Here is a 13754-nt window from a genome sequence, read left to right on the forward strand (position 1 = left end):
TAGCAACATTAATATCTAAAATGGATTTAAAGCATGAGGTTATAAATTGCATTATGCTTGTCAGAAAAACTTTATTATTACCTTGTTGTGCTGAATGATTTAGAATTTATTTCAGCAATTGGCTCCTTTAGCATCCAGTACTTTGGATCTTCGTCTGGGTATTTGATAATGTTAATGATTCAGGGTTTAGTTTCCAGGAGAAGCAATCAGCTGAACAGTACAAGTGCACCTTGCCTGACCATGAACGCCAAGATATTAGCCTTTCAGTCTTCTCTTTAGTCAATTAATTTTGTTTCCTTTCCTATCCCCCCCAATTTTTGATAGTCATTTAGTCATGAACATATTTGGAAAGCTTATATCTTTTGACCACTATAGATTCCTTGGTGAGGTGAAACATATTTGCAGTTGACAAACTGAGGATATTGGAATGTAGCAATGCTCTGTTTGCATATGTGAATTTAATGAGCGCAGTTGTAGCAGCTATTTTGTTGCAACATATTGGGATAAGGTCATTTCTACCAAAAATACAAATCTGGAATACTATCTTATCGTAACAGATTCAGCTTCAGAGTTACCAACAGTTTAGCATTTGGAAACATTATCAAGTATTGCACTTCAAAATAATGTGTAGGAATTCTATAAGTCAGCCTCCCTGATAAAGATTAATATGGATAAATACTTCTGAACTAGAACTGGAAACATGATTACGGCTGTGATTTTTTTTCAAGAAGCTAATCATGCATGACATATATATATATAATAAAAATGAAGAGATGACTTAATATATCAGCAGGGTCACAGCAAGATGGAAATGTTACACAACAGTTATGTTGAATAAACGTTGCCTGTATTGAGTCTGCCATGAAAATGCTAGAGGGCGTCACCCCAAGGGTCAGACATGACCTCAGTGCTTGCACAGGGGATACCTTTACCTTTTTATATGGTTATTGTACTTTGATATTTCTCCCTAAAGGTGCACTGTGCCTTGGTGTATAGTGCAGGGGTCCTGATGCTGATTCTCCACAGTTAACATAGTAAGCAGGACTTGATTTCTCAGAGTAAACATCTTTGGAAAAACTTGCATAGAATATTCTGCCACTATTGATCTTTCTCCTGTATTCTTGTGTGTTTGAGGTTGGATTAATTCATTGCCAAGCCTGCTTTCCAGTGTTGTGGATAGGGCTGAAGAACATTAGATGCTGTGTACTCCCTCTGCTGGCCAGCTCCTATGGCAGAGCAGTGAAAGAATATCTGTTGAGGAACTTATGTTGTTCCAGCAGTTTGTTTATTTTAAAACCCACAGTATTTAGGGATCTGTTATGTGCTACAAATTAGAGTTCAGGTGCCCCTTAGTTCTTTCTTGTTCATGTGAAGCAGGATAGGTTGCAAATGTTCTGACCACTTATACTGAGAATCTTCTTTTTACAACTGTAGGTCTTTACATATCCCAAATAACTGAATATTCAGTTGTCAGACAATACTTCCCATGTTTTTGCAGCCTGTGACAGATCTAAACTTGGCTACCTGAGAGAAGAATTTCTATGTATTTTGGTCCTCAATTTTAGCCTGTTAAACTCATGTATGGCTTTAATGTTAGGTGTAGTGATTCAGGGGTGTAAAAATACTGGTGATAGGTACAAACATCAATGTTTTTATGTGAAAACCACTTATAGAGTTAGAAAACTCTTCTACTTATGCAGGCTTTATAGATACTTGTGTGGTTTGCAGTTTGTAGTAGTAGCAAATATTTTAAATCTAATATTCAAATGCAGAAGACCCTAAATCCGTAGGGTGGTCTGTCAACAAGCTTTGATAGTGATTTCTTGAGACAAATATTTGAACTCTAGGTGCTTTGTTCTCATGTTCAATAAAGTTTTGGATGGATTATTCCCTCTTTCACATAAACAAACAGTGAACTTTTAATATATAAGCTGCTGAATCCATTTAAAAGGCTGTCCACCCTTTGAACTCTCCAATTGACAGTCCTGTTTAAATAGGAGTGGGGCTTCACTGTCAGGTAGAAACCATGTGCTAAAAACTCTTGCTTTTAAATAAGAATAAAGTTACAGTCTTACTTTTACATTCCAGTAGTTTAATTGAAATACTTGTTAAGGTTGTGTAAGTACAGAACTTGTTCCTGGTATAGCTTATGATATCATTGTTGTTCCCTTGATGAATCAGGGTACTTCAGTCTTATCCTGTGTTTCTCTTTTCACTAGCCCAAGATAGCAATAGACACAACCAGGCCTTTATTTCCTCTTCAGGGCAGCAGGAAATCATTCTGGCTGTTGGCTTATGAGGGCTGACTGAGACTAGTGCTTGCAAGTCATTAAGTGAAACTGACAGACTGAAATTGGAAATGCTTTTAACAAAACAATAATATTGTTTTTAGCATTTTGTGTCAAATAGCTCATCCTGCACTCAAAAGCAAAAAAAAAAAGTAGAAAGGAATGAAAGCTGTCTCGTGGGTTTTCTAAGGAGGCTTCTCCATAGGAGTTTCGTGTCAAACTGCTTGCTAGCTGTGCAAACACTACACACTTTGACAGTTCTGGAACTCTAGCATACAGTGTGTCGCATTTGTGGCAGTGAAATCTTGCTATAAGCATATTTGCCTTCTCAGTTTGGAGGGGCAAAATGAGTCAGAAATTGGGGGGCATTATGGGTGAGGAATACAGAATTAGAATGGTAGAGGAAAACAAGTGAGAAAAACTACTTGATACCCTCACTAACTAAGGAATTAATTCCCTGTATGCACCTTGTGTATCTATAAAGGACTATCAAGTCACAGCTGATTTACGGCAATTCCAGCAAGGGGCTTTCAAGGCAAGTGAGAGGCAAAGGTGGCTTGCCATTACCTCCTTTTATATATAGCTCTCCCTTTGAAATACCTACCCTGCTTAGCTATCAAGATACGATGAGATTGAGCCATATCATGCTACCTTCCTTCTCGCATGCATGTTGGGTGTAGAGAAAGAGAATGATTGTGCAAGACAGGGGTGAAATAAAAGGTGTAGGAGGGAAGACATAGATAATGGAGGCCATGCTTCATCATGACATCAGGCTGCTGATTAGGAGCTGTGGGATAGGTTTGCACTGGAATGTATCGCCTGAAGCACTGGGCCAAGTTGTCTGGTGCTTTGAAAATGTGCTACTTTAGAATGTAGTTTTGTAATTTAAGGTTAGTCTCATTATTCATTCCATGCCTGATTTGAACTAAAGATGTTTTCTGTAGATGCTCAAGCCTGGATATTTCCTTGTGGTAGGTTATGCTACAAGTGACTAATCAGCCCTGTGTCACCGTATAAGATGCCACAGCACAGTGTGAATTTGTAAATGAGTCCCCTAGATCAGTGGTCCCAAACCTTTTTATCACCGGGGACTGGTCAATGCTTGACAATTTTACTGATGCCCAGGGGACATCGCCACCATCTGAGCCCCTGCTCCACTTGCTTTTCCGCCGGTGCCCATGACTTCCCATGCCAGCAGCAGCTGCACAATGCCATGCCAAGGGGAAGCACCAGCCATGGCGGCTGGAGAGCACCAAAGGTGAGCCGGCAGCAGAGTGGCAGGGCAGCCCCCGAGGCAGCAGCCAGAGAGGAGGAGGATGAGGAGGAGCCACGGCCCAGTATGGACTGATCCACGGACCGGTCCCAGTCCGGGGGTTGGGGACCACTGCCCTAGATCAGGGGTAGTCAACCTGTGCTCCTCCAGATGTCCATGGACTACAATTCCCATGAGCCCCTGCCAGCAGTTTGGGAATTGTAGTCCATGGACATCTGGAGGACCACAGGTTGACTACCCCTGCCCTAGATCCTAGTCTGATGCTCTAACCACTATACCATACAAGTCTTTTTATTCAAGCAAGCTTTTTATTTACAGAGGTGCAGGGGAGCAGCATGTGGTCCTTGAGGAACTATATCTTTTAAATATATGTTTTGAGTATTAATGGTTTAAGAATGCCAGATTAGCATATTGAGTCAGATAATCCCCATAAATGTTTGAAGCTTAAAAAAAATCCATTTTGCAGATAACAAAAACTGTTAAGCACTCAGTGATTCAGGATGTGGCTGTCTCTCGTGGCTTGGCATTACATCATGCTCATATTGACATAATTTGCACCACAACTTGCAGTGTTGATGGAATAAATGTAGGTAATGATATCTTAGTACTCAGTTATCAAAGGGATAATAATAAATAGTTTATTGTCATAAACTTAATGTTCTGGATGCTATTTGGAGGTACATTTTTAACATCTTTTCCATGAAATACTGCTGTGTGTCAGAGGGCTGTTTTATCTGGAGTTCCATCTTGGTTTGCCTTTTCTTGAACATGGACTTGTAACAAGAAAGAATGACAGAAGATGGTCCAAGGATGCATTTAAATTTAGTATATATTAATGCCTGTTTGAGAATCTGTGTGAGGTATAAAATCAAATGAAAAGTTAAAGCTTAACAGTTGATCCTTTCTTGCACTATACTAAGCCAGTTTTGATGGAGCTGAATTATTATATGTACATTGCAATTCTGTGTAATTTATCACACACAAGTTTGCTTTGTATTCTCATTCATGAGGACTGCTTTTTCCCTGTGGCAATGAATTTAATGGGTTCTAATTACCTGTGATGTAAGACAGTAGTAGATTGGGTTGCTATAAATTTGACTGCAGGTGTAGGTTTAATAGATAAATGTTCCTCTAGGGATCGTGAATTGCATAGATCCCTACAAGTTACAACAAAATGTAAGACTCGATAAGCTGCTTTAATGCATCTTTGGCGTTTTTTATGGAATTGCCATAGCTGCTTGATAATGTCAGTAAAAATAGAGCTGCTAAGTAAGTAATTTTTGTGTAGTTCCTTTGGAGCAGAGCTCAGTCCCCAGCAAAACCATTTTGTAGACCAGATTCTCTGGACCCAATTAGCTTTTTCTTCAACTTTAGATCAGCTGCAGAGACAGGCATTTTAAAGGTCCGTGGAGGCCCAATTTGGCTTAGGACTATAATATTGGAGGGAATGAGGTCTACCATCCTTCATCTCCATTTTCATGACCCAAATGTATTTGGAATAAATACATTGCTGGCCTCTCAGTTATAAAGTGCTATAATTTCTTGTCAAGATAGAGTTGGTTTTATCACTGCTCATAAGCTTATTCAGTTATCCAAATATCCTGAGCCTATGTCAGGGATCCCCAACCATTTTGAACTTCTGAGCATCTTTGGAATTCCAACACAGGGTGGTGGGCACAGCAGCAAAATGGGTGCCACTAGAGGATGCCGTTAAAAATGAATATAGTGTTTTGTTTTGTTTTAATGTTGCATACATACAGCTGACAGTGAAGATCCTTCTGCTGCAGTGGCAGGTGCTACCTAAGTAATGAATATAGTGTTTTGTTTTGTTTTAATGTTGCATACATACAGCTGACAGTGAAGTTCCTTCTGCTGCAGTGGCAGGTGCTACCTAAGTAATTAAAAAAAAAAAACTTCAATGATCTGTCCCCATCTTGGATTGTCCCCACTGTCAAAACACTTGAAACATCCATTGTCTAAACACTAGACACTGTATAAACACTTACCATTAAAGGTGTTTGGTGCCATGGTGCCCAGAAGTGCCATGCTGGCAGCCCTTGCTGTGGGTAGTGGTATTGCAGCAGAACATGCTGCCAAATTTACATTTGTTCTCCAGATCTATCTCCAGAATATAGCATGGCTCATTGGTTTTTATCATTTTAGACAGTTTATTTTTTCATACTATGTTTTGGTTCCCACCTAGATTTTTTATTTTCACTGATTCTTTCCTTTTGTGAGAGACTTCAGATTCCCCCCAAGCTATTCCTGAGGGTCCTCCAGGAGCAGCATTTCAAGAGGTATTTTGGGTTGCTGCAGGAGGGGAGAATTGTGTGAATAAAAAATGATGATATTGCTGAGGAGGTAGTGTTTGTGTTATTCATATTTTGTAAGTGTGGTATAGTGATAAAAGTGTCAGACCAGGATTTGGGACACTCTGGCTTGAATCCCCACTGACCTGCAGAAGCCTGCTGGGTGACCTTGGGCCAGTTGTGTGCTGTTAGCCTAAAATACCCTAGGTGATTGAGGATAAAATGGAGGAGGGGAGAATGATGTAAATTGCTTTGGGGAAGAAGGTGGGGCGTGACAAAGTAAATACATACATAGCTAAGAGGCAAAGATTTCTAGCTGTTAATTGCGCTGGCTAGCACCACTTGTCCAGATAAGTTACCCATTCAGCAAATTAATGCAATTCCTTGGATTAGCTCTGAAACTTGTTTGTGTTATATCTTAATAACTATGTTCTGGAAAAACATAACATAGATGTAAAGGTAGTTGCTGTCAAATAGCCTCCCCTCAGTTTGCTCAGATACACCTGCTTTGCAGTTCAGCACAGTACATGACAATTTCAGGATTCTCCTAGCTCAGGTCTTTGCTAAGCTAGGCACCTGGACTGTTGTGATTTTTGGTTGTGATGGTTTCAGTTCAACTCCCGACTCTTCTAAATATTTGCTTTCTCCTGTTCCTTTGAAGAACTTGTAAGAACAACCTAATGAAAGAGGGGACTTGTTTGTTTTGCAGGAGCATAGCAGAATAGAGGTTCCCACAGTAATAAAAATGGAAAATAAATATGCTTTGGCCTTGCACAGAGGCTCTACAACTGCCTGTGGGTGTTGACAGAGTTTAAATTTGCAAAGAGATGTGCAGTGCTGGATTGCTTAAAAATGAAAGTTTTATTAAGAAGAGAAACAACTTTGTATAGAAAAAGAGGAGAGAGATTCCAAACAGCCTTAACTATACTGTTGATATTCATTCTGTCTGTTCTGGAGGCAAATGGGGAACAAGTATATTCAAAAACTCGCCAAATAAGCCACTTAGGACAATATCACTTTGGAAAATATCCAGAAGTTCTCGATCTAACTGTGCTATATACATATCTTCTCCAGTGCCCTGACATTTTTGTCAGTGTTTGTTCATAGGAAATGCTGAAGGAGAACTTCTCTGACTCCCTTTAAATTATTGATCAGCATACTCAAGTACAATGATTCTTAAAAAGACAATACTACAATCACTTTCAGTTCTTTGTAATATATTTTCAGATAGCCGATACTGTGAAATGTGGTCAAGGGCACTTCCAATCTGAGGAACTGAAATGGTCAAGTAAGACAAATAATTTTTTTTTATCCTTAGGACCACTTAAACCTTTTTGCAAGGACTTTAATCCAGGGTGCAATATGCAACAGCAAAGTATTGTAACACTTCAGTACTTTATTTGTGCAAATAGACAACATTGCAACACATGCAAGCCCAACAACCTTTGCAAACAGGACCCTTGACCTGATGTGACATCGTTATGCTGCTTGTAATATGAGTGGAGCTTAAATTTGTACAACTGGGTAGGGCTACAATTGGTTGCTATTCCCCACCCCTTTCTTCCTTTCAGCATAACAACACATATGCAATAGGACAAATGGACAGAAAATTCTCAAGCCATCCTTTTAAATGGATTTGAAATGCTGCTTTAAGGACCCATTTCTCCACACTGGAGGAAAGAGGTGTGTATAGGGCTTTGAGCAACATCGCTATTGGTTATCCGGAGGGACAGAAAGTACAGGCATAGTAATGCCCAGTTATGTCCTTGCCAAAGTGGGTGACACTCCTGCCGTCTTGCATATTTTCTCGTACTTCATTAAAACAAAACCAAAGTGGGCAAGAAGTGGGTACAAATGAGTATGTGATAACATTCTCAGCTTTGCTTGTATAGACGAGACTAGCTAGGCACCAGGTTGACTGGTTTCTCCATAATTTAGAAGCCATAACAGTGTGGCATTCAATATACAGCCAATATGCAGTATGTCATTCAATATACAGCCAATCCCAAGATTCCTTGATTTTCTTCTGTATCTGGATTAAATACTGAAGTACCTTTTGGAAGTATGTAATACACCAGTCAATCCCAACCATTTTGCTTACTTTAATCTCATGCAGTAAATTTGACTGCTCAACTCATGAATCTACCTAGCCATCAGTATCAACATTTAAGGCATTTGGGAGTTATCCCAACTTGAATATGTTAATAGGAATAGATTGGTATATATGCATTAATTCCTACGTCTGGCTGTTCATATGTGTAAATACGGTTTTCCTTTTTGATATTTATATTGAAATGATATTTCTCCCTTCCTTTCATTCACTCACAAAGATGTACAGATAGTTCTAGCGCAGAATTGAAGTTGTGCTTGCTGTCTTGAATGGAACAGACTTTTTTCTTTTTGCATATGTTGTGACTAAATCAAAACATTCCTTGAACTCAGTCCCTTTTTTCTCTGAGTGTAATTAAGAACGCAGTGATTCTTATTGCAGCTGGCAGCCTCTCACTATTGCCTCTTTCTACATGTGACCTCCACAGTCTCAATGACCTTTCCTGGGGTTAGTCATGGGCCTTTTTCATTGTGATGGGCTAGAAGTGGTTCATGTGGAGTTGATTATTTCCTTGCTTGTCTGGCCTTTTTGGTGCCATAACTTCAAGTCATTTCCATTTTCTTCCTCTGTTTTTGCCTGACCACAGTGAAAGGAAATGCTTTTGCTGGCGACGGGATCAGTTTGCATGCTTGGCTGAGTTGATTGAGCCTGTGAAGTAGGTGGGGGTGCAGAGTAGCAAACCTCATAGGTGCTACATTTCCCTGGTTGTTGCTTGATAATGATTTGATTTTTCAGTATCTAAGAATCTGCCTGCATTTGTTTCCTTCTCTTTCGATTGTCCCTGGGCAGTGGTGTTTAATCCACAGTGGTTTTGTTTTTTGGAAACAAAGAACTAAAAATAAAGAATCTGCCCTGGGGTTAGCAGTTAAAGTTTGTTGGACCACTTGCTGTAGGAAAAAAGCCTAGGGAATTTCATATGCCAGCTGTTAACACCCATTTTTTTTTCAAACCTTTGGCATACAGCATAAGGACTGCATTCAGTAGCTTTGATCATGAAGAAGTCAGTGGCTAAAAGAATGGCCGGCTGCTTTCTGTTAAAATAATGTGAGTTTTGCTACTTTTTTTATAGGTCACTCAGTGTGAAATTTAACAGTCCATCTTGACTTGCCAAATTAATACTTCAGTGTACTTTTCTTGAATTGCTAAAGGATGTGGCGGAGTCAAGATTTGTTTTCAGTCGTACAAAGATGACAACAGAACAAACTGACTTCTTGTGCAACACAGGAATACTTCTGCAGTAAGATCATATGAAATGGAAACAGAATGGAATGGAGTCAGCCCTGTTAGTAATGTATTGCATTCACGTCATGTTCAACTTGGCACTAGTTTGTTTTCAAAGACATTGGCTTGCAGTGACAATTATCCATCAATTGCTGGCTTAATATAACTAAATGATGCTTCCATATGGTAAACGGGCTTTGTTCCAGCTCATATAAAGGAAGTGTCCTCTCCCAATCTTGCTTTAGAATTGGGTCAAGAAAAGGAATTTTTGGGGTGAAGTGGTATGATTTCTTAATTTTAAAAATAGTCTAAACCAAGCTTTCTCAACCAGGGTTTCTTGATGGCCCTGAAAGGGTTTGTCAGATGGGTGGTAGTTAATTTTTTTATATATTTAAAACAATTTAAAAACATCTATAGGGTGATATGACCATATATGGTCATGTTGAACTGCGCTGCCATCCCCCTCCCAATGGCCAATGATGAACCTGCAGGGGGTGGAAAGGGGAGGAGCCCCAGGTAGGCGTGTACACAGCTATTCCTCCAACCATATTCTGCATGATTGCACCACTTCTGGGGTTTCTCAAAGCCTGAAGAATGTTTCAAGGGTTTCTCAAGGGTCAAAAAGGCTGCTCTAAATGAATGATTTAAGCTCCTTGGCAACCTTATATGTCACATTTCCACTTACTTGAAGAGTGATGATCAAAGACTTCCTGGCCAATGAAGTCTTCCTTGTAACCTCAGTGTCTTGCAGTGCTAAAATCTGAGTGCTTCAGTAAATCGGACCTGGTGCCTTGCCCTCAAATGTTTTGCGGGCAAGAGACAAACTGATTTATTTAAGCATCTGAATTTATATAATTCATTTATACTCCACCCTTCTCCTCATTGGGAATCAAAAGCGACTTAAATTGTTCTTTTCATTTTATTATCACAACCTGTGCGGTTAGTTAGATTGAGAAAGGGTGGCCCAAGGTCACCCAGCAAGCTTCCATGGCTCCTAGAGACTAGTCTGGTAGTCTTAACAACCAGCTCTTTAGGCACTGAAACAAATTGCAGTTTCTAGTTGAAGTCCTCAGTGTAAGTCTTTGGTTTTAGCTCTGTACTAGAAGAGTGGGGAAGGAACCCAAACTGGAATTTGGTTGTGTGATGTCTGAAGCCTGTTGTAACAGAATGAGAGATGATGTTCTCAAGTGGTCCAAAAGATGGTAGATTGGATTTTGTTTTTAAATAATTTATGCTGGTTTTATTGCTGTTCTTTTATTTTATTTGCTGCTAGTGCCTTTTTAAATTATTGATGTTCTGATTTTTAATTTTGCTTCATTTTGAACTGTAATCTGCCTTGAGCAGTTTTGTAGTGGCTTTACTAAATATTGAAAGACACTTATTCTTAAAAGCTAACAGAATAAAGACCTTAGTGGGGAAAGAGAGGGGTGTTCATTGGTATCTGAGCCAGCATTTGAAATGGAGGCACTATAATAAAGTAATGGCTAACATTAATGGACCACAATCTTTTTTATAGTTGTGCTAGATTAATCCATTGATATGCCTTTTAGGATTGTGCAATTTGAATTTGTTTTGAAGCATTTTATAATTTATAGATGTTTTTACTGATAAAAGCTGGCTAGATTGAAGTCATTTCAGAGTATTTTATTTGTTAAGAAATTTACATTTCATAGTGTTAAGTCTGCAGAGAGCATTAAGAATCTTCTGAAGTAAAAGTGCTATAGAACTGGTAATGTTTTGGGGCTTGTATATCCTTCTGCAATAAACGTTTATAGAAACAGTAGTATGGGTATATGCAGAGTCACTCTTCAAACCCACTTATGCTTAGCCATAATGCTATATGCAACATTTCCCATCAAAGATTTTCCGTCGTGCTACAATCTGCAGTAGGCTACTGAAGGCATATGATAAACTTGTCACCTTCATTTTCTTTGTGTTTTGTTTTTGTTTGAAGGCTCCTCAGTGACTCCTATTAGACTAAAGCTCTTCACCATCCACCTTCCTAACCTGGCACTATGCATCCTGGCCCTTTACAAGAACTACTTTTCCTTACTGTAACCGTTTTCTTCTCGACCACAGCTTCAGGTAAGTTTTCCTGCTTGACCTTCTGTATATTCTTACCTAATTATTGCTTCTATATTGGTATGACGGGGTCTTTAACATGAAAGGCTGTGATTTTATTGGTATGGCAAGTATGCTTATGTACTACTTCGTAGTATATTCAAATAAAGTACTGGAAGTAGAAATCAATCATTTGCATATGTTTTTCCCTTCCAGATCTGACCCCTCGTTTTGTTTCTGAGCCCCTTTCTACCATCCAGAAACCTGGCGTGACTGTACAGCTTCACTGTTCTGCTGAGCCCTCTACAGCTCATATATCTTGGCTATTCAATGGAGGGAAATTGCACAAGAAGGTGGACCAAGTAGATCTACAACCAGGATCCCTGACAATCTATTCTCTCAGCCCTTCAAATTCTGGTGTTTACCAATGTGTTGCCAATAACAGCATTGGTGCAGTTATTAGCAGGCCTGCCACAGTATCGATTGCCTGTAAGTGAAGTTCTTTATGGTCAAACTGAACTAATTAATTTCCTATGGAATTTTGATTCCACAGCTGATCTTTGTCTTTTGTTAAATATGTGCACTTTTAGAGTATATTCTGTCATCTGAAACGAGATTTATGAGAGAGGGGATGAGCGCTTTCAGTAATAGTAGACTAAGATTGCAGAATAAAACCGTTAGTGTCCTGGGCTTTTCCTGTGAAAATATATGCATAACCGGAGGGATGGGGAACTAGAAAATTCAATACTGCTCCATTAAAAAAATAATCTGGATTATAAAATCTGGAATTCTGATAAGGCTCCCTAAGCCCTCCTTTTAGCCTGTCAAGTACCTAAACACAAGTTATGCAAATCTAATGGACCGAATCTGAAGGCTGGGGCAGGAAGCAATTTGATTTTTCTTAATGCTGAAAATCCATTAATCCTAAAGCAGTAAGGCTGTTCCTCATTCTGAACCCTATATATTCACATGCTATGTACACAGAGAAGATACACTTTCATTCAGCCTATCAATATTGTATCTTAATACTTTTGTTCTGAAAACATTGCACTGAAGCTCATAGTTGAAAGCTCAGAGCAATTTAGCTATTCGGGATCGAAGAGGAAATTCTGAACTGGGCTTTTTGTAAGTTGGTTTTGATTAATTTCTTTTTAAAAGATGCTTTGCCTATGAAGCATATGCAGAATAACCCATAAGAGAAATCTACTTCATATAGTCTCACCGGACCATGAGAATACCACCGAAAACATTTGGAAAGGAATACCTAAATTGTGCTTTGTTCCAAAACTTTTAAAGTTATGAATTATTGTTTACTGTTTTAAAACTATGAATTCTTTTCCAGATCTTGATGACTTCGAGACTTTAGTGAAACATGTAACTACAGTGGAACAAGGGAATACAGCATTTATTGCTTGCCAACTACCAAAAAGTAATCCAAAAGCACAGGTTCGCTTCTATGTGCGGGGAAAATTGCTAGAACAATCAACAGGTGATTTTTTGCGTGTTCTAATTTAGCATGAGAAACTCTTAAACGTTGCTCCATCCCTTATAGTGATATTTTGAAATGAATTATAAAAGTCTTAATTTTTTTATTGGAATAGAGGTCAAACTATTCGAGGCCCTTGTTATTATTAAAGATAACTGTGTCTTCTTTCTTTATCTAACCTAGAGAACTACCTAATTCTCCCATCTGGAAATCTGCAAATTTTGAGCACGTCGTTAGATGACAGGGGACTTTATAAGTGTGCAGCATATAACCCAGTCACTGATGATCTCAAAGTTGAACCCATGGGACATAAACTTATAGTCATCCGTGAGTATTAAATATGGTGCTATTGAAACTATTTAGCAATATCATAATGCATAAACTATTGACAAAGGTCATTACTAACCTTTGCTAATAGAACTGTTGCTTGAGGACGGGGCTTCTAGGACTGCATTTGCTGAAGGATATGAATTTTCTTCATTGTTGGCTTTACAGACTTTGCTTTTTTATTAAAGGTTAAATTTATTTTATTTTTATTTTACTCAGCTTCTCATAGTGAACTCTGAACAAAAATCTAGTTAAGAACTGTAACTGATGGATTTCAATTAAAGCTACATGTGGGTACATCATAAGAAGGCAGTTGGTATTTCATGTTCAAGTACCTTCATTTTTGCTTGGCTAATTTTTTCGCTTGTAGAATTGGGATTCAAATGATAGCTTCACTCTTGGGAAGCTATTTCCTTTGGAGTCCAGTAGCACCTTTAAGACCAACACATTTTAATTTAATAAAATTCAATACATTGAGTAAAATTGTTCGATAGTTGAATAAAAATTTTGTTGGTCGAAAAGGTGCCTCCGGGAGCCTAAATGAGTTCTGATGCTTCGGACCAACACAGCTACCCACTTGAACCTATCTATGCTGGTTAGCATTCTAATAGAGGGTAGGGTCTTCATGCCTTATGAAGATGATGCTTGACTCATAGTTTTTCTTAACTCTAGTGTAGTT

General features: G+C 38.7%; 1 protein-coding gene across 6 annotated transcripts in view; it reads left to right on the forward strand.

Annotated features, from left to right (window-relative positions):
- Positions 1–13754, forward strand: part of CDON (cell adhesion associated, oncogene regulated) — a 106005-nt gene that overhangs the window by 62740 nt on the left and 29511 nt on the right. For 5 of the 6 annotated variants that reach the window (XM_077306431.1, XM_077306428.1, XM_077306427.1 and 2 more), the window contains exons 2-5: positions 11156–11286; positions 11479–11751; positions 12605–12751; positions 12932–13075. In XM_077306431.1, coding sequence (XP_077162546.1) covers positions 11217–11286; positions 11479–11751; positions 12605–12751; positions 12932–13075 — 634 coding nt within the window. In that variant the 5' untranslated portion in view covers positions 11156–11216. Of the gene's footprint in view, positions 1–9125; positions 9263–11155; positions 11287–11478; positions 11752–12604; positions 12752–12931; positions 13076–13754 lie in introns of those variants that run through there. The other variant, XM_077306430.1, reaches the window with a different exon arrangement.

The sequence above is a fragment of the Paroedura picta genome, chromosome 12 (genome assembly GCF_049243985.1).
Source record: "Paroedura picta isolate Pp20150507F chromosome 12, Ppicta_v3.0, whole genome shotgun sequence".
NCBI lineage: Eukaryota > Metazoa > Chordata > Lepidosauria > Squamata > Gekkonidae > Paroedura > Paroedura picta.